The sequence below is a fragment of the Panicum hallii genome, chromosome 5 (genome assembly GCF_002211085.1).
Source record: "Panicum hallii strain FIL2 chromosome 5, PHallii_v3.1, whole genome shotgun sequence".
NCBI classification, from domain to species: Eukaryota; Viridiplantae; Streptophyta; class Magnoliopsida; order Poales; family Poaceae; genus Panicum; species Panicum hallii.
This window is the reverse complement of record NC_038046.1, coordinates 22,559,197-22,586,489: the sequence shown is the minus strand read 5'-3', so window position 1 is coordinate 22,586,489 and position 27,293 is coordinate 22,559,197. Positions and strand designations below refer to the sequence as shown.

At 46.1% G+C, this 27,293-nt stretch overlaps 1 protein-coding gene and 1 long non-coding RNA gene across 2 annotated transcripts; both read right to left on the bottom strand.

Moving 5' to 3' along the window:
* Positions 1-23,052: 23,052 nt before the first annotated feature.
* On the bottom strand, positions 23,053-23,860 carry LOC112895243. Its single transcript, XM_025963183.1, has one exon. The coding sequence runs from the start codon at positions 23,852-23,854 to the stop codon at positions 23,117-23,119; it is 738 nt and encodes a 245-aa protein (XP_025818968.1). The 5' UTR covers positions 23,855-23,860; the 3' UTR covers positions 23,053-23,116.
* Positions 23,861-26,616: 2,756 nt separating this feature from the next.
* Positions 26,617-27,035, bottom strand: LOC112892072. Its single transcript, XR_003228658.1, has 3 exons — positions 26,969-27,035; positions 26,805-26,861; positions 26,617-26,695 (listed from the first exon to the last, which is right to left on the bottom strand). It is a non-coding gene; the product is annotated as an uncharacterized LOC112892072 (long non-coding RNA).
* Between the last annotated feature and the right edge of the window lie 258 nt (positions 27,036-27,293).

Genomic DNA, 27,293 nt, shown 5'->3' with positions numbered 1-27,293 from the left:
AAGTAGTAGTTCAGGGAGCGAGCAGTCGCGTCAAGACGCTCCCCAAAAATCTGATTGCCCGCGTCCCGTGCAGGACCTTCAGCGAGCAGAGGTTCCGGAGGCCTACTCTCGCTAGAGCTGTGCGCGCAGCACTAGCAATGGGAACGGCAGAAAGCAGCAGAGGGAGAAGAGAGAGGTCTCCTAAGTAGGAGTATCTGGATCAAGTGCTAAAGTGTGTGTATAGATGAGAGGAGGAAGGGGTGGTTTATATAGGCGTGGAGGTGCCTCAGGTTCAACGAACCTGGATGTCGTAAAGAGCTTTGATGAGCGGCAGTTACTGGTGTGATTCTCCAGTCATTACTGTCAACATTTATTCTCTATTTTAATGCTCTTAACAGCAAAACATTCTTCTTATCTCAGCACGTCGCACCGCACCGCACCTGCACATCACGTCCGGCCGCGCACGCGCACCGCCCGGCCGGCCGCGCCGCGCCCACGGCCTCAGCGAGGCGAGTGAGCACGCGCGTGTGGTTCACCGACCTCCTCTTACCAGCTTCACAGGTGGTGTACATGAAGTCCACCCTTTAAGTCGGTTGAGATCCTCCTCAAATCCCGGTACGGAATTAAACAATTGATTCCCTAGCATTTAATAGTGGGCTTTAAATTCTTTTGTTGTATTGATTAGAATAAAAGGGCCAAGCCCATAATTCCTACAATCTTAGTTTAAACGAGATGTAGTTCTACATGATTTGTTTATTTTGAATGTTTCTGTATAAGGTGCCACTTCACAATGTGATTGGACGTGTACGGAGGAGTGCACTACCACCCAGGTGACGCACGGTGCTATTGAACGATATACGCTGGTAACCTGTGATAACTCAGTATGGTTGTGGTGGTGCATCTATGTTTGGATTTTATTTTATCTGCCTTCCCGAGTGCGCATACGGAAAGTCTAAACAAGGTAATGTTTTACACGATTTATGAACGTGTATGTAGCTATAGAAGGTGCCGAATCACGGAGCGAGTAGACGTGTCCGGAGGAGTGCGTGACCTATAGGCCGGTAACCGTATGGTTGTGGTGGTGCATTTCTGTTTGCGTTTTACTATTTTTTCTGCCTTACCAATGCGCAAACTGGATAGGTACCACCGACCCTAATGAATGTAGACGGGAAAGGGATAGAGCTCGAAGGGCGTCAATGTCTGCAGAGCAGAGAGCCCTTGTGAACCAGCGTCGTTGTGAGTCATACCATGCAAAGAAACTGAATGGTCCTGAGAGTGTGGAGAAGATGAAGTTGAGGAACAGAACCCCTAATCAGCGGGAGGCGAAAAAAGATTATAAGAGAAGACTCTAAGAGTATCGTGTGAATAATTTGCACAAAGACTATGTAGCTATACTTGTTGGTGCTTTACTACCATGCCCACCGAGGGATACCCTCGAGGTGGTGAGTTTGTAGGTAGGGTATCACGGAGATTAGGAACTCGAAGGTGCAAGGAACATAAAGTTTAGACAGGTTCGAGCCGCCGAGAGCATAGTACCCTACGTCCTGTGTGGTTTGTATTGGCTTGGGTGGTGATCGGATGATCTGATATTTGGAGGGGATCCTGCCCGCCCTTGTATAATTTGAGGGACTAGGATTACATAGAAGCTCTAGTCGGATACGAGCCCAGGAGTCCTACCCGAGTACTTTTCGGGTAGTTTCCTACTATTTCCGACTAGTTTTACTATTGTATGAGTAGTTCTACCCTACGAGTAGTTACAACTGTTGTAGGGCGTAGACCATATCCCACCCCTTACCCTGTAAGATGTAGGCCATGCGCACAGTCCCGTGGGTCCGGGTCTGACAAGCCCCCGAGCTCTTCGTAATCGAGTGTTGCAGGCTTCCAAATACTTCTGAAGGCGTTTTTGAGTTCTCCCGAACTCCATCTTGAAAGTGTCTTCCGAGTACTTCCTTGGCTGCATCGAGGCTGTGAGGTGTTTATGCCCCAAGTAGTTGTCAAGTCTTCTTTTATATGGGATATGATTGAACTCGCACTCCATATGGAGTAGCCCTTGAGTCTTAGGTTGACTCGTAGAATCAGGTTAAGGGTCAATTTAGTCTTGAGTCTTCTGTCCTTATCTTCCAAAAGATTCAAAAAATAAGTAGCTGATGACACGTGTCCCGCAGCCCTCAAGTCTTGAATCCAAATCCCCAAGGTTTGTAATAAAGGATCCAAAGAATCATGGCGTTATTCGCTAAGAGCCGTGTTGTATCCAGCCCTCGAGCCTGGGAACTAGATGAGTTGCACAAGATACACCTAGCAGTATGTGGCGCCAGCCCCCGAGCTTAGGCATTGGTCAAGTTGATGCTGGATCTTGAACTGTCGATGAGTCCAACTAGTCGGAATCCATTCCAACTAATTTTGTAGGCGAGACAAGTAGTCGAAGTAGTCGAACACACGTAAACTAGTTAGGAACTAGTAAACGCAGTGTCATGGGAGCAAGGCCCATTCAGTAACATAAAGTACCAGTCAAGAACTAGTAATCTGACTGTTACTGGAAGCGGGAGCAAAGACCTTGCAGTAAAATGCATGCAGTACCAGTTGTAAACCAGTAAACGGAGTAGTAGTAGAAGTATGGGAACAATGCCCGTGCAGTAAACTCCACGTAGTACCAATCGTAAACCAGTAAACGGAGTAGTACTGAAGGTATGGAAGCGAGGCCCATGCAGTAAACTTCACGTAGTACCAGTCGTAAACCAGTAGATGAGTAGCACTGGAAGTATGGGAATAATGCCCGTGCAGTAAACTCCATGTAGTACCAGTCGTAAACCAGTAAACGGAGTAGTACTAGAGGTATAGGAGCGAGGTCTATGCAGTAAACTTCATGCAGTACCAGTCGTAAACCAGTAGACAGAGGAGTACTGGAAGTATGGGAGCGAGGCCCATACAGTAAATTTCACATAGTACCAGTCGTAAACGAGTAAACACTGGAAGTATGAGAGCAATGCCTCTTCAGTAAACTCTACGTAGTACCAGTCGTAAATCAATAAATAGAGTAGTACTGGAAGTAGTACTGGAAGTATGGGAGTAATGCCTCTTCAGTAAACTCTACGTAGTACTAGTCGTGAACTAGTAAACTAGAAGTGTGAGGGCAATGCCCCTCTAGTAGACCATGCTACACCGCAGCTGACAACTTGGGAAACAAGTTGGCCATTAGGGTACTGTAAGCGATACGACCCTGGTCCTATAATCTTGTGCACGAGAAAGGGTCCCTCACATCGCGAATTAAGCTTGTGCAACCCAGTTTTGTCTTGGATGTGATGAAGGACCATATCTCCAACGTTGAAAGAAACAACGTTCCGATCGTGGTAACGACAGACTTCTTGTAAGTAGTAGGCCGACTGGAGCAAGATGTTGCATCTGATTTCCTCTGGCCGAGTCAAGTTCGAGATGTCTTGCGCTATCAGCCACGCCTTCTTCATACATCTCCAATCAAGGAGACTTCCACATGACATTAGCTGGTAGTATAGCTTCAGACCCGTATACAAGGAAGAAAGGTGACTGTCCCGTGGCTTTACTTGGTTATGTGCGAAGCCCCCAAATTACCGACGAGATCTCATTGATCCACTTGCTGTTCTTTTTGTTATTCTCGTCGTAGAGTATTTTCTTCAACCCATCAAGAATCAAGCCGTTGGTGCACTTAACCTAGCCGTTGTCCTGCGGGTGAGCCACTGAAACGTACTTGACCTCAATGGCACTGCATTCACAGAAATCCCAGAACTGATGCGAGTGGAAATTGGATCCCAGGTCCGTGATGATGGTGTTGGGGAAGCCGACTCGGTGCAAGATGTCACAAATGAAGCTAACCACTCAATCTGCAGAGAGCATTGTGATTGGCTTGTACTCGATCTACTTCATAAACTTGTTGACGGCCACCAACACGTGAGTAAAACCACCTGGCGCAGTTGTCAAAGGCCCTGTCATGTCTAGGCCCCAGCATACAAACGACCATGAAGGTGGTATGGTGATAAGGTTGTGAGCCGAGATATGGGGCTGTTTACTGAAGAACTGGAAGTTTGTGCACCGGCGAACGAGTGCTTCGGCGTCTGCCAAAGCAGTCGGCCAATAGAAACCAGATCTAAAAACCATGCCGACTAGTATGTGAGAAGTAGCATGGTTCCCGCACACACCTTCGTGAATCTCCTGGAGTATGTCACTGCCTTCGTCCGTACGGACACACTTCATGAGTATTCCTGATGCTGATCCACATTTGTACAAGTTGCTCTCGACTAGAACATACCCTTTGCTGCGCCTTACGATGCGTGTGGCCTCAGCACTTTTTGGTTGACGCCAGGGAGTAGTTTGTGCTCCTGGATGTAGTCGATATACGTCACCCACCAGTCGACCTCGATCATCAAGACCTCTCGGTCGGGTTCCGTTGGACCCTGAGCCATGGTACTTGGATCTGGTGTCTTGATGGATGGGTGATGCAACTCGTGAACGAAAACTCCTGGTGGGGTTAGCTCGATCAGAATCCAGTTTTGAGAGCACATCCGCTCCCGCATTGTTGTCGCGAATCACATGATGGATTTCCGGCCCCGAGAACTTGTTCTCGAGCTTGCGTATTTCTGCGACGTACGCGTCCATGATGTCCTTGTTGATGTCCCACTCTTTGTTGACTTGTTGGACCACCAGCAAGGAGTCACCGTAGACAAGCAGACGCTTGATGCCCAGAGAGACTGTCAGGAGTGGCCCGTGCAATAATGCCTCATACTCAGCTTCATTGTTGGAGACCTCAAATAGTATTTGGAACACATACTTGACTTGTTCTCCTTTTGGACTGATGAAGAGTACTCCCGCGCCACCGCCATCGAGCTTGAGTGAACCGTTGAAATACATGACCCAATACTCTAGCTGGTTGGCTGAGGCTTCCACTTGGTTTTCTCGCCACTCCGCCATGAAATCGACTAGTGCCTATGACTTAATGGCCGCCCGGGGCTTGAAGTCGAGGGTGAGAGCCCCCAGTTCCATTGCCCACTTGAAGATGCACCTGGTGGCGTTCCGATTATGAGGATATCCACCAATGGAAAATCAGTGACCACCGAGATGTTGTATGCATCAAAATAGTGGCAAAGCTTCCTAGAGGTGATGAGTATACCATAAAGTAGTTTCTGAATTGTCGCGTAATGAACCTTGGATTCACAAAAGACTTCACTGATGAAGTCGACTGGCCAGTGCACCCCGAAGGCATGGCCTTCCTCTTGGCGCTCCACCACGATTGCCGTGCTGACAATGTGAGTAGTCGCGGTGATGTAAAGGAGCAGGTTCTCGCCTAATTGTGGAGCCGTTAGGAAGGATTGGGGGCGACTGCAAATGATACTTGAGATCTTGCAGCGCCTGCTTTGCCTCCTATGTCCACTGATGTAGTACCAAACCCTAGCTTCACTCCCAAAGTTATATTCCCTGATACACCTAAGCCAGTTAGGGCGAAAGATTGGGTAATTCCATAGTTTGGAGTGACACCTTTTTTACCAAACCACAAGTAGATAGGGTGGAAGAACCTCCTGTCAATCCAGAACATGTTGAGCACAGACCTCATGTTACACCTGGAGTTAGGCACAACTTGCTAGGCCGACAAAATCGACATTTTGAAGAGACAGTTGGCAGAAAAAAGAATGAACGTGTAGTGGAAGATGATGGTACTCAAGCAACACCGCTAGGGTCAACTGTTGTTGACCAAGGTAATGGCACAACCCTAGCCGTTATTTACATGTTATTCGCTAGTGCTATTGTCATGACTAGTGTAACAGTTGTACTCATCTAACAGAACCTAATATGGTGTCGCCGATTAGTGCCGAGCCAGATATCCAGCGCATGGGTGGAAAAGTAAGTGAGAATCATAAATTGCGGCTGCAACCTGACGGCATCAACAATGGTAACGACACCCAAGCGTCGTACGTAGAAGATGGTAACTATAATTCCTGTGTGCAGATTGATAGGGCATAATAATTGATGGTCACTAAAATTTCACGGGCCGCCGTACAAATGAGTTAACATTGCGCATATATTTTGGTTATAAATTTTGGTAATCAAGTTCATTGCTCATTTTTGATGACCCATTCGATGATGATGGCGTGTTTGAGGTTGACACGAATCAGGATAATGAACCTGATGATGGGTTAACTGATGTTCATGACAAGGTTTATGCTAATGTCCCGGAAGAAACGCACATGCTGGCACCAGTTGCAAATTGCGAGTTCTGCCATGCTGGCACCAGTTTGAAACACCTGGATTTTGCTGCCGTAGTGGTAAAATCCTTCTCTCCACTCCTGACACGCCTTTGGAACTGGTTATGTTGTGGTCTAGCTCTGATGCTGTACTTTCGGTTCAATGTACGGTTCTTCAATGGTCCTTTCTCCTTCACATCCCTTACTGTCATTTGGACCGTGGAACCACCAATACGAGGAACCATGGGATATACACTTTCAGAGCTCATGGTTAAATATTCGAGAAAATTCCCTATTTTACACTATTATAATAACTATTTCTTTCTTTACCCTTAAACTTCATCCTTTTCCAATTCGACACTGGGTTATAAATTTCATACCCTATATGACATTCCGCTAGTTTCTCCGTCGAGTGGCTGTTAACTACGATATGAAAACACAATTTTACCCCCTGGTTAAAAAGTTGCTTATGTTAAAAAGAAAAAAACAGTCCATGTTGCTTAGTTTGTCGCTAGATGCTTCCTGCTCCCTCCGATGCTGCTGGCCAAAGTCGCTTGCGTGGTGCCTCCTTGCACACGTGCTACTGCACGTTGTGCCGTTGATGCGTGCACATGAGTCAAACAGGGGCAAAACTGTCTTTTCATAGGGTATTTAACGGTTGTTGGATAGAGAAGCTACCGGAGTACGTGTTGTATAAGGTATGGAATTTAGACCCAGTGTCAAATAGGAAAGGGTAATATTTTTTAGGGTCAAGTAAGCAACCACTCGTTAATCAGTATCAACTAGCCTATGTTTGATAAGTGAGATGGGCTGAGTCCATCCTATATAGTGTTTGATTGAGAGAGTTGGGTTCAACCTAATTTTTCGTTGGTTAGAGGGATATAGAGGAATAGGTTGATGCCATCATCACACCGTTAAACAGTTATCTATGGAGCCCACCAGTCATCCTCTCTAATTTTTTTTCTCCTCCATCCTATTCTTCTTCACCGAGCTCGGCTTGCCCCATTCCCTCCGCTTGCCCCACACCGGCCGCATCCTCCACCCACCGGCCACCTCCGCCTGTCCTCCAGCTGCCCCAATTCGGCCACCGCCCGCCTGTTCTCCCGCCTCCTGAGTAAGCCACCACCCACCCATCCTCCAGCCGCCACCACCAGCCTATGCCGCCACCACCCGTCCTCCGGCCGCCACAGCCCGCCCACGCCGCCGCCCACCTATCCTCCAGCCGCCTCCACCACCCCACGTCGGCCATGCTCGTCCTCCGCTTGTCCTCCGGATGCCTCCACCGCCCCGCGTCGGCTGCCTGCCCCGCATCAGCCCGATCCGCTCGGCTCCCCGCGCTGCTGCTCCCCGCGCCTTGGCTCGCTGCGGTCCGCCGCTCCTCGCGCCACCGCTCCCCACATGTCACACCCGGTTTATAAAGAACATAAATCGAGCGATCATATATGCGCCAGGATCAAGTCACGCATATATACAACAGAATCATCAAGATATCATAACACATATCACGTATAACAATGATATAAATCGTAATTAAATCGTAAATGAATTATTTTATTACAACCGAATCAAGAATCGGTTCAAGAGTTGCGGAAGCGTAAAAGAGATACATGAAGAGCTGGGCGCCACAGGGACGTCGACTGGGAGACAAACGCCTAGAAGTCGTCGAAGCCGCTGACGTGGTCCTCCACGTCGCCTGGTACTGAGCAGGAGTCGAAGATATCCCAAAGAGAACAGAAGAGAGGAAGAGGCAAGTGTGAGTACACAACTTGTACTCAACAAGTATAACACGAGTATGAGGCTCTAGGGTTAGCTGACTCAACTGCAGTAGCTTTTAATCTTGGAAAATTTTATTAAAACTATTTACTATAAGTGGATAAATTACCATAAACCCATATTGCATAATAAATTAATCAATATTAGTTAAGAACTACTGAGAACCATCCAAACCGAAACCACCCGGGGAATCTCCCTAATCAAAGGTTGATAACCCCACTAATCAAAAGGAGGATCTGGGCCGCTCATGACTGTGAGCACAGCTGATATATCAGTTTTACACTCTCGAGAGGTTGCACAACTTTACCCACAAGTCGTGAGCTACGCTAGTTGTTCATCACACTTCCTTAGGTGAGATGGCTAGCAAGCACACTACGAGACCGTTACAAAGGATCACATTGGTAGGGTGTAACCGCTAAGGATTCTGGATCAGCAACGATGGGGCCCACCTCCGGGGGTACAAGACACACAGCACAGACCAAGCCGGAGGAGCAGGGACCATTGAAGCTTACCACCCCTCTTGCCCACGCAGGTAAGTTACTCCCGAACCAACACGACCTAATTAGTAAGTCAAGACCGTCCCATTCCAGTCTTGTGGTTGCGCGGTTGTCCCAGGTTGTCGCTCTATGAACTGGTCCTTATGGAGAGTGGCCAACCAAGCACTAAGCACCGTGCTGGCCCCCTAAACCAAGTTTCTAACAAAACATCTTTTACGGAGACGTGAGCCACTCAAGCACACAGCACAGAGGGCCACGCTCAGGATTAAGTTGCATAAGACCATTAATCAAATTTAATTAAAAAGGACCAAGTTTGTTATAGAGCAGCAACCTAGCACAACTAACCATAATGCAACCCAAAAGATAAAAATATATATAAGGATAAAGGTGGCTAGGAAATCCTTATATGCATACAGAATTAAAATGCAGTATGAAATTGCATTGAAAAGTGATAGGATGTTCATGTTATACTTGCCTTCCTCAAAATTCTCCTGCTGCTGCTCAAACTGCTCAGAAGATGGCAGCTCCTGGTACTGGTCCAAAGGCTCCATGTCTACTCACGATCGTAATCGTCAAGCATGGTCCACACATGCACACATATGCAAACAAGAATAAAAGATAAGAAACAGTACAACATTACATCAAAACAGCACACAAAACTATTCTAAAGCTATTCTATGCGTTACAACGATCGCGTGGATATAAAGAACACCTAAAACGGAGCTAAGACGCGAAAACTACGCTTGAAACAAGATCCAGGGACCTATTTGTAAGAAAACTGGAGGTTCTAAGGGGTTCTGCGCAAAAACTGAGGGTCTAAACGCAAATAAAGGGGTAGACACAGGGGCTAGCATGTGAAAACCCAAGGCATGGACTGCGGGCACTAATTCCAGGAAGCTCAGGGGCCTAAAAGCATAAAACAGGACCTAACCGTAATTATTTTTGAATTACAGGTGGACTGCGGGTTGTTTTCTCAAAAGGACAGGGACTCTTTAACAAAACCGACGGGCTGAACCGGTAGCTTCTGTTCTGGGCCCTTGGATCGCCATCTAACGGCTCAGATTAGATCTATTACGCGAAGGGGTACGCTTGATTTTCATCCATCCGATCGGGATCTAACGCGCCAGAGCCCAACATAACGGAAATTCAATCCCACGCGTCGGATCAAGGATGGACGGCCGGGATTTAAGACAAGGGCGAACCGGTACGAGGGAATCACATCCGCTGGATCACGATCTGACGGTCTGGATCAAGGGGCTAGGGATCTAATCCTACCCACTGGTCGCGGACCGGACGGCTCAGAAGAAAAAGGGGGGGTCCGGGCGGCGGTGTGGCGACGGATGCTCACCGGAGTTCGGTCTCCGCGGCGATGCCTCGCCGGTGCTGGCCAAATCCGCCCTCCGAGGGTCTGTTCGAGCGGGGCTTGAGTTCGGGAGCACCAGAGGAACATGACGAGCGCACCAAAGTAGATGGCACGGACCTGCAGCGGCTGCAGCGGCGCGCTCGGCGGCGGGGCGGATTGGTGCGGTGGCACTAGCCGGTGCGCACGCGCTCGGGCGGCTCAGGCTCGGAACGTTGGCGAACAGGTACTAGGTGCGTGCGCGGTGCTGGGCAGGCCGGAACCAGGGCACGCCTGGCGGAGCAGGGGACTCACCACGACGGCCTGCGGTTGGACGCGGCGGCGGGGCACGGGTGAGCGGCGTCCGGCCGTTGCAGGGAGCTAAGGACCCCAATATCTAGCGCAAACTAATCCGGGGAAGGGTACGATGCTCACCGAGGTGGAAATCGGCTGAAGACGTGGCGGCGTTGCCGAATCACGGCGGAGCAGGGGCGGAGGAATGCGGCGGCGCAGAGGCTCTGCACGGGCGGGGTGCTAGGGTTGGAGGCGGCGGAGCACGGGTGGGGAGATGAGAGCACAGGGGTCGGGGGTCCCACTTATGGGGCGGCGGAACCCTCGGCATGCGGGCCCAAGCGCAGGCGGCGCGAAGATCCTGGCGGCGGGCTGCACGGCCGTTGCGGAGGGGAAAGGAGAAGAAGCTGATCAGTAGGCCCCAGCTGTCGGAGAGAAGGAGAGGGGCGCACGTGGGCCGGGCTGGCTGTGCGTGAGAGAGGGGAAAGGGAGAGAGGGTGGAGCTCGAGCTGGGAAGGAGCTGGGCCTCGGGCGTGGCCCACGCGGGAAGAAAGGGGAGAGGGGGAAAGGGCCCAAGGAAAAGAGAAGAGAGGAGAGGGGAGGGAAAAGCTGGGCCGGGCCAAAGGGTTTTGGGCTGCTTCCTTTCCCTCTTCGTTTCCTTTTTTCCTTTCTACACTAAAACCATTCACACAAACTATTTGAATGCAAATAAATTTGAATTCAAATCCTATAAACTCAACACAAGGAAAATAATACTCCAGCATGAATGCACAAACATGTTGACCTTATAATTAATTTTATTTTCTTATGCTTTTAATTACTTTAAATGCCTCAAAAATTAAAGAAAGGCCTGGAAATTCATTTGAGCCAAAATAAATTTATTAAACTTAGAGAAAATTACATTAGGGTGTTACACCACGCCTCGACTCGCCGCCGTCTGCCTGCCTTGCATCGCCCACCCCTGCTCTTGCTCCGGCTCGGGCGGCCCGAGCGAGACGGAGAGCAACGGCGTCCAAGTGGGTCATTGGTCCGTGCACTTTGAGGGGATCAATTGGATCCACATCTGAGGGGAATATTCCTCTCAGAGATGGACCCAATCCACATAGGATTACAACCAAATGCGGGTCGAAGTGGGTCGATCCCTTCTCGACCCACCATCCAAACACACCCGTAGTAATTTTCTAATGGCTGGATTAGCTAGGTTTAGGTCAGTTTAGGGATTGGTTTTTATCCTTTTTATTTCTTTTATTTAGATTTAGTTTGGATTTAAATCTGGTTAAAATTTAAACTTTGCTTTAGAAATCCAGATCGAATCCAATAAGATCCAAATCACTATATATACACGCACATACTGCTGGAAAATAGGCCCCATGAAGAGGCCTATTTCAGAAATTCCAAAGCAAGAGTGCATGATATTCAGTAGTCCCATATTGCTTGGTGCAACCCAACTTAAATAGGAGAGCTCTTCCCTGTGGTTGAACATAGGACAAGGGAAAGAATGGGGTTGGTTTACATAATGCATGCTTATGCATATGCGCGTATGTTTTCGTGTGATGAACTGTGTGACTTGCGACGCAGCGAGCAGCCAAGTCAAGTTGGTGTAAATATTTTGCCATCTGCGTATTAATATTTTGACAACAGTCATTAGACGTGATTAGTACACAGTCAATGCTATAATTCTGAGTTAAATGGGCAGTATTAATCCGAGTTATTTGGGCGATTGCTACTGCTAATTAGTGGCGATTTTTATAGTGAAAACGGTCAGCAGTGGGCTGCCTTCTTATCTATAATAAGTTCTAGAGACATCCAGGAACTGAGTGTGAAAATTCCCACGATCTTACGTGTGGCAGAACCGCCTGAATTATTCCGGCTCAAGTGCGCTAGTCATCGCTATCCAGGCGATACTAACTCAACGCACTTCAGACGGAACAACCCATTGGTCTATCGGGTCTCCACCTGATGCAACCACGGTTCAACAAGATTGAAGCAGGTTTACCTCGCATGAAGGCAAGTTTACCAACGCACAACAGCTCACCAACTTTTAATTTACAGAATATTAAACATTATTACAAACGTTTCAAACTTAAGTATACTTATACAAACATTGTTTGAAAACCACAAGCAATGCAAGCTTGTGTAGAGTCACAGCGGAAGAAATTAACACGCGACTACACACGTCGCAAAGGTTGACACCAGGTTCAGCCCGAAACATGGTGTCATTCCGGAGGGTCACTGCCATCCAGAGACGGATCCCATTCCACGGACCAACCAAACGGAACAGAGGTTGGCCATGCTGGACTATCTGTGGGGTTCTCAAAGGTCATACCTGAAAAATTGATTAGCAAGACTGAGTATACTAATACTCAGCAAGACCTAACCGCTTCATGGTATACTTAGCCATGTAACTAGACTCATGAAGGCTTGAAATGGTTCTGGGTTTAATTTTAGCTGAAAATCAACAAAGAGTATGAACTAACTTTTATATTTTAGCTTTCTGATTCTAATTTCATTAACCATTCTAGGTAAGCACCTATACTAGACAAACAAGGTAGCGATTAGCATCCATCAAGATTATTCCAACAATAGTTATTGTTCTTACTCTATGTGGCAGAAGGAATAAGCAGTCTCAATCTCCGCGAGAAACGGACAATTCTGAATCGAATTTCCAAAATCTTGCAAGGCAAACCTAACTCACACGCTTGGAACATCAAATGATCGTTCCGAGCAACCGTTTGCCTTTCATTCCGACTCGTGGAACAGGGCCACCACAAGCGACTGTAGGACCATACGCACATCCAATGTGCAGGACATACGTCTGTAGCGCGATTACATGACCTTACTCCTATCCACTGCGCGGAACGTACTCCCGCACGTCGGTGCATGAGAAAAACCAAATTATGAGTGGTGGGAGGTATGTCCACTCCTCGGGCCGATTGGTTATTAGGCTTACCGCTTTACCATATTTCGTGGAATGTAGCTAGTACTTTCAAACGCTTAGCCACCACTACCACACACTGCGACCTTATCAACTTTTATCAACACAGACGGGGTAACCTTCCGAGTCATGATACTGCACATGACCCCGTCCATCATCCTTATAGTGATTGCAGAATAGTAAGCATTCAACTCCTATATCGCGCGAGTGACAGGAAATCACACAACTTCTGCCGGTTCTTATTAGCAGAGCATCTATGCGATAAGGACTTAGGTACAATACATTGGTTCCTAAGATCCATGCATCTAGGGTTCCATTTCAACTCCTAGACTTAATGCATAATATAGATATATAAGTATAAAACTGCATAAATAAAGTAATTTCAAATATTGGGTTATGCATCGGGGCTTGCCTTCTTGAGCGGGGCTGGGGGCAGGAGTGTCAAAGATTTTTGAACTTTGGTTTGAAGCTTCAGTTAGAGTCTCAACGATATTTACTAGGTCTTCAGAAATCCCTTGCTCAGTTTCCGGGACTAGCTCGTAGTCTCCGTCGTCGAGTGTCGTTGACTCTACATGATATGCAATGATTTGATTTAGATGGTTCTCGAGTTAAGAGTTTTATTTCACGATAAAGTTGCAATCCAACAGTTTAATACACATAAATTCATAAAGCAAGAGGTTTAAATATAATCTTATTATTGGTATCCTAATTTAATTATCCTAATTAGTTGAATTAATTGAATTAGGTTAACAAGTTTGATTTTAATTTGAAATCCATAAAGTCTATGGCCTTGAATTTTTGTGTATAAGCTTATTCCTAGTGGATAAGCTTACTATGAATTTTTCATCATTTTCTGAAAATAGAAGCTATAGTGTTTGAATTAAGTTCAAATTTCAAGTATAAATTTAAACCTTAGGCAAAACTGTACCATAAATTTTTGAAAAATTAATTATGAACTAATTATAAACAGATTAATATCGGGTAAAAAGATCTAAGCATGAAAACCTTAGGAACATGCTTGAATTAATTTAAACCATTTCAAACTTGATTTGCACAAATTTAAATTAGCTTAAGCTAGGATGCAGTACTGGTGCTGACATTTTTACACAAGCTTTTATACACCTTAAACAGACTACACACCAAAAATTACAGGAAAAAGAGCTAGCATGAAAAAGTTATGCACAAGATACCCTTTTGCTAAAGTTTAAAATAACTCAAACAATATTTAGTTTCAAACTAGATTCCATTAACAAAGTTGTGGAATTAGACTTCTGGATTCCAACAAAACTGGTTTGGTAATTTTTGGATTTTTCTACAAATTCCTATGGATTTTTAAAGTTGGCTGATTTTGAATTGTGGGGTACTGATTTCCTACAGATAGGCCCCTGGAAAGTTTTGAATCGTTGCAATTGGGTCCTTGGCCGGGCTACACCGGAACTCGATCGGTGCCGATCAAATTCCGGCGAGGGGGCTCACCGGCGGCGAGGGGGAAATGAGGGGAAAGGTTCGGGGACTCACGGCGGTCACGGGGGTGGCCGGTGTTGGGGAAGAGAGGGACTATGGCGGCGTATCGACGGCGAACAGAGACGGGCGGCGGAGCTCCGAGGGACGTCGTCGGCGTTTCGATGGCCGGAGGGCAGGAGGGCGGGGGAGGAGTAGCTAGAAAGCTTCCCCGGGATGATGTGGTGCTGATGGTGGGCTTGGCCGGGGCTAGGGGGTAGTGGATCGCCGGGACAACGGCGAGGCCGAGCGGCGGCAGGAGCTCGAGCTCACCGGCGCTGTGGTCCGGGCAATCTAGTGCAGGAGATCGAAATTGGGTGGGCTTGTGATCTTTAGTGGGTCGCGGCGGTGCTCTAGAAGCACTGGATCGGGGGTGGGAAGCGGCGGCGGCGGCTGTCGACGGCGAGCAGTAGCTGCGGCGGAGGTCCGGCGAGGTGTGGTGCTCGGGAGAGGAAATGGCAGTGGAAATGCAGACACGTGAAAGCAAGAGGGAGTGCGTGGGAAGCTCCAGGATGTGCTCGGGGTCTAGAAGAAGGCGTGGTCACGCGGGAGCAAGAGCTGGCAAGCTGGCGGGAGTCGTGGCGGCTCGGGCGGCGGCGGCGCGACGTGGAGAGGCGAGGAGAGGGCCAGCGCAGGGTGGGAAGCGGCGGCGCAGGTGCTGGGGCGGCACGTGGCGCGAGGAAAGGCGGCGCGGGGGCGGCCGGTGAGCGGCACATGGCCGGCGAGGGCGGCGGGGGTCGAGCGCAGAGAAAACAGAGAGCCGAGGGCTGGAGGTAGACGAAGGGGGATCTGTTTGCAATTTCCCAAAAGGGCAGGGACTCCTCTGTAAAGCCTAGATAACTTTCAAACCATAGCTCAAATGGAAATGTGCCCAAAAGCAAAAGTGTAGAGTTCAACAAGATCTACAACTTTGCTTTAAGGTTCAGAGCAAAAGAGTTAAGGATTTGAAATTAACTTAAAACTTGGCAAAGTTTTAAACTTTAATTAAATCCTATTTAAAATCTACACCACACTTGCATCCTTTGGGTAGTTTCACCTATATTTGCGGTTTAAAAGCAAGTTCTTGACTTTTGGAAATCAACCTTCATATGTTTTGATTTTACCTCCCATTCTCACCCATTTTAACACTAAAGGATCTAAATTTTTCAGAATTACATAAATATCCTTTTCCCTTTTGCATTCAAGTCTTAGCACACATACAAAAGATCAAACATACATACTTTCTACTAGCATTTAGTGTGTTTTAATCCTAAGTACCTGAATGTCACAGCTTTACCCCCTAAAAAGAATCTTGTCCCGAGATTCCGGAATAGAATGGAATTGGACGATCAGATTTGGGAGTTGGCTTGGAGAAAATCTGGAAAGTTTTTCTGAAGATACGATTCAGTTTCTCAAGTCGCTTCTTCTTCAGTATGATGATTCCACTGAATTTTGAACATCTTGATGGTTTCTCTTCTAGTACTTCTCTCTTTGGTGTCTAGCACTCTGATGGGATGTTCGATATAAGTTAGATCAGATTCGATTTCGATGGCTTGGGAATCGATGATTTCAGTAGGAACTTTGACACACTTCCTAAGTTGAGATATATGGAATATATCATGAATGGATGCTAATTGAGGAGGAAGTTGAAGACGGTAAGCTATAGGTCCACAAACTTCGATAATTTCAAAGGGTCCAATATATCGAGGGGCAAGTTTTCCTTTTACGCCGAACCGTTGAATACCTCGAGTAGGAGATACTCGAAGATATACGAAGTCTCCGATTTGGAACTGTAATGGTCTCCTTTGTATGTCAGCGTAGCTTTTCTGTCGGGATTGAGCTACTTTTAAATTGTCCTGAATAATCTTCACCTTTTCCTCTGCTTCAATAACAAGGTCAGGTCCAAAGATTTTATGCTCGCCGATTTGTGACCAACTCAAAGGAGTTCGGCATCAGCGACCGTATAATGCTTCGAACAGAGCCATCTTGAGACTGGTTTGATAGTTGTTGTTGTAAGAAAATTCTGCCAATGACAAACATTTGTCCCAATTCTTGTCGTATTGAAGTATGCAAGCTCTAAGCATATCTTCCAGAATCTGATTTATCCTTTCAGTCTGTCCGTCTGTTTGAGGATGATATGCGGAGCTTCGGATTAACTTAGTTCCAAAAGTATGTTGAAGTTCCTCCCAGAACCGAGCGATGAATTGTGTTCCACGATCAGAAATGATCGTCTTAGGTACTCCATGAAGACAAACGATTTGATTTAAATAGATCTCAGCATACTTTTTGACGTTTTAAGTGGTATGCACTGGAAGAAAATGGGCAGTTTTGGTTAATCGATCAACGATTACCCAAATAGAGTCATGCCTTAGAGAGGTGTTGGGTAAGCCAACAATAAAATCCATGCTGATGTCCTCCCACTTCCAAGAGGGAATAGGTAGAGGTTGAAGAATACCAGCAGTCTTTAGATGACTGGCATTAACTCTTTGACGAGTATCACACTCCGAGACATACTTTGCAATTTCTCACTTCATGCGAGTCCACCAAAAATTCTATTCCAGATCCTGGCACATCTTGGTACTACCAGGGTGCATGGAGAATTTAGATAGATGGGCCTCGTTCAATATCTGCTTACGAAGCTTATGGTCCTTGGGTACAACGATACGTTCGTTGAACCATAGAACTGCTTCATGATCTACATGAAAATACTTATACTTTCTTTCTCCTTGTGCTAACTTCTGCTTGATGATTCTGACCTCTTTGTCACGCTGTTGTGCCAGAACGATGTTATCCTTAAGCGTAGCTTCAACTGAGAGATGGTTCAAGCTACCTTGGGAAATGATCTCTAGATTAAGTTTTCTCATCTCCCAACAAAAAGTCTCATTGAAAGCCTCAACAATAAGCAAGAGCAATGCGCCTTGCGGCTAAGTGCATCCGCAACGACGTTGGCCTTGCCTGGATGATAGTGTACTTCTAGATCATAATCTTTGATAAGTTCTAGCCAGCGTCTTTGCCTCATATTTAGATCTGCTTGCGTGAAAATGTACTTGAGGCTTTTATGGTCAGTATAGATATGGCACTTTGTACCCATCAGATGATGTCTCCAAATTTTAAGTGCATGGACGACAGCTGCGAGTTCAAGATCATGGGTAGGATAGTTCTGTTCATGAGTCCTGAGCGCTCGCGATGCATAAGCAATACCCGGTTGTCTTGCATAAGCACACAACCAAATCCGATTCCCGAAGCATCACAATAGATGTCAAAAGGTTTTGAAGCATCTGGTTGAGCCAAAACTGGGGCAGTATTGAGATGTGCTCTGAGAGTGTGGAATGCATCTTCACATTTTTGATCCCAGGAGAATTTAACTCCTTCATTTAGTCGTTCAGTCATGGGCTTGGCTATTTTTGAGAAGTCAGGAATGAAATGTCTATAATAGCCAGCTAGACCAAGGAAACTACGGATTTGATGGAGTGACGAAGGAGGTTTCCAGTCTAGCACTTCTTGGACTTTACTGGGATCAACAGATATACCATCACTGGAGATGGTATGTCCCAGAAATTTAACGGTATCTAGCCAAAACTCGCATTTGGAGAATTTGGCGTACAAGTGGTGGTCTCTTAACCTCTGAAGAACAATATGAAGATGGTTCGCATGATCTTCCGGATTTTTGGAATAGATCAGAAAGTCATCAATGAATACCACTACGAATTGGTCGAGTTCTTGCATGAAGACAGAGTTCATAAGATACATGAAATATGCTAGAGCATTGGTAAGACCAAATGACATGACCAGATATTCGTAAAGTCCATATCTGGTGGAAAAGGCTGTTTTTGGAATGTCACTCGGCCTGATCTTGATTTGATGATAGCCGGAACGAAGATCAATCTTAGAGAATACTTTGGCTCCGGCTAACTGGTCAAACAGAATGTCAATGCGGGGCAGAGTATACTTGTTTTTGATGGTTACCGTATTGAGGGGACGATAATCTACACATAGCCTTAAGCTATTATCCTTTTTCTTCATGAATAGGGCTGGACAACCCCATGGTGAAGCACTTGGACGAATGTAACCCTTATCAAGGAGGTCCTGGAGTTGGATTTTCAATTCTGCCAGTTCATTGGGTGGCATACGATAGGGCCTCTTAGATATGGGGGCTGTGTGGGGTTGTAGTTCTATGACAAATTCAATATCCTGGTTCGGGGGCATTCCAGGCAAATCATTTGGAAAGACATCTGAATATTCGCAAACAATAGGGATGTCCTTTAACTTGATCCCTTCTATAGCTCAGGCACAAGAGTTATTGCACTCCCGTTGTGGAAGATAGAGAATAATAGGTTCATACTTGAGTGAATCTATCTCCACAGCTCGGGAAGAGATATCTAATGATACTCGATGCCTAGTCATCCAATCCATGCCTAGGAGAACATCTATTCCTTCTAGGTCCAATAACAGTAAATCTGTTTTTATCATGTTGCTACCCAACTGGATTGGCACCTTTCTATAGATTTGATTTGATAAAATTTTACCGCCAGGAGTTGTTATCATATAGGCTCTATTAGTAGGATAGATATCCAAGCCTATTTTTGTTCCACACTTGGGACTGAGAAAACTATGGGTTGCACCAGAATCAAAAAGTATAATCACGGGTTGATGGTTTCTAGAGAAAGTACCCGTCATTATTGGCGCACCCTCGAGGAGTTCGGATAGAGTCGTGAAGTTCACCCTCCCCTGGCGGACTTGTACCACCTACTTCTTGCCCTTGCCCTTGTTGTTCAGGTTGGATGCTTGCCCTTGGAAAGATCTTCTGGGTTGGGGGCAATCCTTAATGAAATGGGACGGGCTGCCGTAGTTGAAACAATGATAGTTGTTGTTTCCTTGGTTGGATGGCGGAAAGCTCGGCCGTGGGCCTTGCTGCTGTTGCTGCTGGGGTTGTGGTGTCGGTGGTCGATTGAATCGGGCCTGCTGGGGTGGCCTGGCTACCCATCTGCCTGGTATATTGTTTCGAGGCGGTGCTCGGGTAGCAGTGTTCTGGACCAACCGATACCTCGGTGGTTGCGCAGTTGAGGGTCCAGTGGGTGTCTTCCGTTTCTTTTCAGCCCGGTGGGCTGAGATGCAATCCTCTTGGGTAATGGCCATATTGACCAATTCATTGAAGTTATCGGTCCTTACCAGGTTCAACCGTTCTTTAAGCTTTGTGTTTAGGCCTCGACAGAAGCAGTCTCGCTTACGAACATCAGTGTCCGCATGATAACCCGCGTATTGGCACAGGTGATTGAAGACCTGTGCATAATGCAGAACTGTGCGGGTTCCCTGAGTCAAGGTTAGGAATCCATTGAGCTTTCGCTCAATGAGTCCCTCTGGAATGTGGTGTGCTCTAAAAGCGGCCCGGAATTCGTCCCATGTGACGACATGACCAGCCGGCTGCATAGAGTAGTAATGGTCCCACCATATGCGGGCAGTGCCGCGAAGTTGTTGGGCTGCTAAGAGGGCCTTGTTCTTGTCTGAGCATGGTGCAGACAACAATGCAAACTTAGACTCTACAGTACGGAGCCATGCATCAGCATCAAGGGGCTCGTCCGCTTTATGGAATAGTGGGGGCTGGGTGCTGAGAAAATCTTGGTAACTAACCGATGGGGGCTCATCACGACCTCGGGACTGGTGATGAAATTGGCCCATCTGAGCCTGCACTAGCTGGTTCAAAAGTTTCGTTTATCGGGCCATGACTTCTGCTAGATTTGGCGGGGCTGGTGGCAGTTGTTGGGAACCGCTAGCTTGGTCTGCCCGGAAACCTTCCGGGGTTCCACTAGTAGCTCCAACCATCTGAAACAAAGGAGATGTCCATTATTAACCACATGTCCTTACTCCCATTTTCAGATAAGAGATACTGCCGCTAAACAGATATGTAAATCACATATTCTATTTAACCAACTCAGTCAAAAGGCAAAAATTTCGATATGAACCACAGGACTCAAGCTTAGATGTCAAGTAGAAACAGGTTATCCTTAATATATTACATCAAGGTGGTTCGATTGTGATGGGTCAAGCCATACATACACATGCCATAAATATATTACAGCAAATGGCCTTGGGTCCAGATAGACTACTCACTACCTATGTCACAACATTCTACACTAGGTGCATCTGAAAGATCGACGATTTAGATGGACTAAAAATCGTCAAGGTTGCCTACGGAGGACTGGCTGCCGGAAGAGGAGTGATCTTGCTGAGGATTGGGTTCTGGGTCTCCATGCTCGGAATCGAGATCAGAAACTCCTTCGATTTCCTCCGGATCTTCTTCTCCACCTTCAGGTACTACAGGTACAGCAGGAGGTACTGGCTGCTGCTGAAGTTCGTCGATGTGAGCATGGGCGTCGTCAACCTCAAGGATAAGGTCGTGGATTTGCTCCTGGAGGAACTCGATAATCGTGTTACGTTGAGTGATTATGGCATCACTCTCATTGATCTGATCCTCCCGGTGAAGAATGGTCTCCTCACGCGCTGCGATAATTTCCTCCTTCTCTGTGACCAAGGCTTGAAGCTCTTCTATCTAAGTGACCTGTCGATCAGCATTTCGATAGTGACCTTGAGCTATACCAGTCAACTGACCCATACCACGGCGTAACAGAATCTGATAGTGGTGCTGGACATTCATGAATCTGATGGTACCACGGAGCGTTTCTTCGGCTGAATCTCCCAGCATATGACCATAATGGGCTATCCTGAAATTCCACTCAGGATCACTGGAATCTATTGCAGGGAATAGGCCGATAGGATGCCCTGCAACTTCCATGGGATGCTGGTTGCATAAGATGTGGATGGCCTCAAGAGCTGCAGTCTCAATGGTGTCGACGAGACGATAGCCAACCACATCAACCTCGATGGGCTGCCACTGAGAACGAAAAGGATGCTGAGGAATAGTCATCTTGACTCTGCACCGGGGAACACCCTCCTCTCTATACTCCACTCCATCATACTAGAGAGGCTCAGTGTAGAAGAATAGACTAAGTGATTCCCATAACAGACGGGGAAAACCCTCCCAGTGCAAGGCATTGGTATGGAGATGCCCTGCATGATCCCAAAAGATGTTTGAAGGAGCTGCCATCTGAAACAAGAATTCAGATGGTGAGATTTGGAAGGATGTCGAAAACTTAACTAAGGCTACCACAAGAATCCTATTAAAACCATACTAGAGATAGATATCACTCTATATGTCCTTAAAAGAACAACACATTCAATGCACTCACTTTGTTTGTTAATGGATTATGCATGCACGTACTATTCGACCTCACAACCAAAACAATTGCCGAATATCTTCGGACTTACGTGGTTAGTTTCAGTGGCATAACACATACGGCTCTCTCTAATAACTAGTCGATAAATCCTATCCATCTTAACCTCTTAATCGTGGTTAGTGTACCTTCAGAAAACCATAGATATATAACATGAACCTTTCATGGCAGCACGACATGAAAGCGTTCCCAAACAGTACTGTTCACTATAGAAACAGTATCCGTACAATTTCCGCCGTACAGACGACGTTAGCATACGTTACCTCTGCAACGTATTCACGGGGGTACCGTTTAAAATGGGGGTATGAACAGCGATCGCCATACCCTGCGCCGAACCACATACTCCCAATATATTCAACCTAATTTGATATATTGGCGACATCTCAAGTAGACCACTGCTTGAGAAACAGCGTTCGATTTGCATCACCGACGGGAAGGCCAAGCTCCCTTAGTTGGCTAAGGATTCTTACCTTCTTACCTTACCATCGAAGGTGTCGTTACAAAATATAAAGTTGGGTTATGCATAAATTTAAGTTTTGACCGAAAGTAGTGCTGCAAGTTAGAGCTATACTCTTTACATATATATATATATATATATTAGTAGCCACCTGATTACTCCTGTATAAATCCCTAGGGCTTTGCGTTCTAAGCACCAATCTTAACGAATCCAACGTACTTCATAAATTCATTTGTTAAGCAAATTTTTATCCTGAAAATATTTTTAAGAGCTGCTGCAGTTGTAAGAATAAACCTACAGCTCTGATACCAGCTGTGGCAGAACCGTCTGAATTGTTCCGTCTGAAGTGCGTTGAGTTAGTATCGCCTGGATAGCGATGACTAGCACGATTGAGCCGGAATAATTCAGACGGTTCTGCCATATTACGAACTCCTCTCTCTCTCTCTTTTCCATTTGGTGAATTGTGTTGTGGTACTGAGCTGCTAAATCTCGCCAGCTCTTCTCCTTGGCGTGCACCGAGGAGAAGGGTGAGCGGTATCTCTAAGCCGTTGCCATCGTGAAGCCTGCATGAGGCATGGCAATAAGATTTCTAAACAGCGCAATTGGAGGCCGATTGACCATGTTATGTGTTGCCTCAACTACGATCTGCACTGCGTCATGTCTACACGAGGACGCGGTACTGATCAAGTGTGATGGTTTTATACGTGGGTTTATTTCAGTTTTTTTTATCGGTCCACTTTTAGATCTGAAATGTATAGTAGTAGCATTGTTTCATGTAATTTGTCTCAAATTAGAATATGGTTGTTTTTAAACGCATATTTCCAGCACATACATTATATATGATGAGTTACTTAATCATGCATGCAATCTATTATAAATTCTCGGAGACAGCGCGAGAGAAGGCCTTGGCCTTGTAGTGGTGATGGTGGTAGTAGAGGTCCTGCAGCTTCTTCCAAGACTCCTCCCTCTGCATCTTGAGCTGCTTGTAGAAGTTGCCAATGAACTCCTCCGCCTTCATGAACAGCTCCTGCTTCCTTATCAGTTCGTCGGCTCCCTCCTCCCCCTCTACCTCCTCCTCCTCCTCATGGACCATGACATCGACATCCTCCCCGCTGTCCACGCTCCCGATGAAGAAGATGCTCGCCCTCGATGGGCATTTCTTTGTTATGTTCTTCTTCTTCTTCTTCTTGATCGTTGATGTCGCCGGCGTGTCGATTCCAGCGACAATGTCTTTGGCCGACACAGCATCTGCAAGCATATTATTGGGGGAGTTGGTCGGCAGGGTCACTGGAGCGTTAGAAGGCCCAGCCGTGCTACTAACTAAGCGAGCATTGCTCACGACAGCAATCCGGCCGCTGCCTCTTGGTTTGACCTGCAGGTTTGGAGACGCCGCCGTCCTCGACGGGGGCCTGTTGTCGTCGCGCGGGCCGGAGATGGCGGCGAGGAAGCCGGCCTCGACGCCCAGGGTGATGACGAGCGCGTTGAAGAGGAGGTAGAGGTAGGGTTGTCTCAGCGAGGAAGGCACCAAGGGCGCGAGGAGGAAGAGGACGAGGAGAGCCGCTATCTTGGCTAGCTGGGGCGCTGATGGGAGCTGCATCTTCTTCTCCATAAGGAAGTATCTGGATTGAAGCTACGGGATTATTGACCCTGGCTGCCTATATATACACATCCTGAGGGTACTGCGGATGCAATGCACTGGTGTTCTAGTCTTCTAGATAAGCTCAAAGTGATCTCTTGCGTATGAGAGAGATTGCATGCATGCCTCCAGGGCGGTTGGACAGGGACATGAACGGCATGTTATCCTCTCGTCCGGGCATGGTGATCCGACGAGTTGATGTGAATATCCACTACTCGTGCACCAGGTGTGGAGCTGTGGGGCAAAGGTCGGTGAAGGTGAGAGCATATTCCGGTAACCTTTTTGACGAATGATTGTCGCCGTGAGACGTGACCTGTGGGAGCTATGGACAATCCGAGGATCATTCCTGCTGCTTTTTCTCTGCATGACGGCTCTCACTTGGTGTTCTCGAGATTTATTTGTGCTTTGCCTTTTTTCACTGTTCACTCACACTATAAAAAACGAGGACGTCTTTTTTTCCTAGAGCCGGCCTAAAAAATAACCCGCTCCTACAAATGGAGCGGGGTTACTGTAGCAATTGACCCGCCCCTGTATTTAGGGGCGGAAGATGGCGCCACTCGTTCTTGGAAATGACCACCATTTTTAGAGACGAGTGACGCCATCACCCGCCGTGAAAATAGTGGTCATTTCCAGGACGGGTCATGCCATCACCCGCTCCTAGAAATGCATTTTTAGGGGCGGGTCAAATAGTTCCACGCAAAAAAATTCATAACTTTTTCACATGATCGCGGATGAAGTTAAACTTTATACCAAAATTGTAGAGATTGACAAGATCTACAATTTTGTAGTTGATAACTTTTCATTTAAAGTCATTTAATAGTCTACAAAATTATTATAAGTTATCTAATAGCTATGAACTATACAGTATCTCGTACAACTCAAGTCATACTTTGAGATTTACACAATCTTAACCTTTATATACATTGAAATATATTTGGCATATTTTTTATCTACAGTTTTACTTTTTTAATTTATTTTGCTATATGTAAAGATTTAAACGGATTTTTAGAATAAAGTAGAAAAATATTTTTAGTGGCGGGTGATGGCATCACCTGCCCCTAGAAACAATTTCTAAGAGCGGGTGATGGCGTCAATCGCCTCTACAAATTAATTTCAGAGTTAATATAAAAGAATAGCATATCCTATAGCGTTTTTAGCTGCGAGAAGTAGAGCAGGTCCACCCAGCCCTTTTTGTAGTAGTGTCAAGTTTTATTGTATACGGTGGTACACGTGACCGGGGGTACGTAGGGTAGGGGTCTATAGATATATATACATACTCCCTCGTCCCATAATGAATACATATATGTCCACAAGCTAATACAAAAATGTCATAAGAGTTTTGTTTTATATATACAAACTTATGTCGACTTATGGAGTCATGTAGGGAACGTTATTCCTGGATCATGACTATCAACCTGACCTCCATGACTATCAACCTGACTTCTATGTATTTATGGATCTAACTCTAATTGTCTAACAGAACCATCAGAGATCTATCAAAATAAATAAATAAACTAATTAATTCTTTTTACATGAAGGGAATATAATTTTCTTGCGGTCTCTGCGCTAGCGTACTAGGGATGCGCGGACTGAGCGTAGCTTAGCTCCTTCTATTGGAACCTACCCACCTAGGTTCGAATCTTCAACTCGACACGAGTGCTCGTATCTTCTTGAATTTATTCCGAGATTTAACTGACACTGTTTTTTCAGTGGTAGGTGACGTGCTCGTCAATAGCGAGACCTTATGGTGCGTGACTTCGTTAGTCTCAAGGATCAGCCGGCTCAGTCTCTCGGAGGTGCTCATAGGGGGTAGGGTAGGATTACAAGTGTATTTATAATTGTGAGTATACGTATGTGTATGTGAGCATCTGCGTCTGTACTGTATTTCGAAAAAAACCGTACAAAGCACAGATGCAATAATCATCACCGCTTAATGTTTAGACAAAAAGGGAAGAAGAAGAAAATAAGTTGTATAACTCACTATAAGAAAATATCGTAATTTCGTCGGCCAAAAACCGTCGAAAATAGCCCAAAAACCGTCGAAAATACGTATTTTCGTCGGTCGGCCGATGAAAATAGGCCGACGGAATAAAATCGACGAAAATGAACGTATTTTCATCGGCAACCGACGAAAATAAAACTATTTTTATCAGCCAGTGAGGCTGACGAAACTGTGCAACGTATTTTCGTCAGCCCATCCAGCCGACGAAAATACTGTATATATTTTCGTCGGCTCCACTGGCCGGCGAAAATACTATATATATTTTTATCGGCTCCACCAGCCGATGAAAATACTGTATCAAATTCAAGCATCTTTCTTTCGGTATTCTGTTGCATAATCACTTATGTCAAAGATAAACTCAGCAGAATCTGGATCGAACTCGAGAGGAATTTCCAGAACTGGATCCACTGGGACGTTTGAATTGTTCTGCTGCCAAATGGCAAACTTTTTTCCTTCGCAAACAGAAAGCGGGACTAGCGAAATATCTAGAAAACACATTTCAACCTGGCAATATTGTATTGAAAGAGAATATGGTGCAAACTCAGAGAACAAGTGGGCATCATGTTGCCATATCCATTGTACTAGCCCTAAAAAAACAAAGGAAAACTGCATATGTGCCACTCCTTCCATTTAGAAAACATCAATTTTCACAAGTAATCTTTTCTCAAGTTCATAGCTACACCAAGGAATTGCGACAGACAATAGCTTCACACGAGTGTTTCACCAGTTCTTACATGCTCAAGATGTTGACCTGTTGAGGAAGCAGCAATACTAGCTTCTGAATGGGCAGTTTCATCCATTTGTTGAGAACCCTTTGTGCAATAAACACACTTTTAGTCACTAGCATGTTCATGTTGGCTGCAAACCCCATGGCATGCATCATTTGACAAAAGCACAAAAGTACACAAGCTATTTACATACCACTCCGTTTGTTGACCCCTGAGATGAACAGCTTGCATCAATTCCCCTATTCTTGCCCTGTGAGGATTTTACTTTGTGAGGAACTGAGTGTACAAGTTTCTTTAAAGCACAGTGTTACCGTACACGTAAGACATCCAATCTATGGTTCAGAACCATTGACATACCTCTGAATTCGAATGCCGGCTCCTCCATGACTGCAATTTCATTGCCACGTCCATGGTTTCAGCATCGATCTGTCAGAAGTAGCAAGACAAAAACTTTCGATTAATTGCCATCCCCTGACAACAGTTAGTCAGCTATATTCAGATTGCTATACACATAGAATGCAGATTGACTATCAATTAGTCTGCATATCTACACGGCCTGTACTTAGTGTACTAGCTGATCGTATAGCAGAAAGCAAAACAAAGAAAATTTTGCAAACCGTAGTCATGAAAAGCGGGGCAGCGGCGTAGTCCTCCTGGAGCTGGAGGCTGTCGTGGCCGCGGG

Coding starts and splice junctions, on each gene's coding strand:
- LOC112895243 (XM_025963183.1), bottom strand. CDS start 23,854: ATGGAGAAGAAGATGCAGCTCCCATCAGCGCCCCAGCTAGCCAAGATA.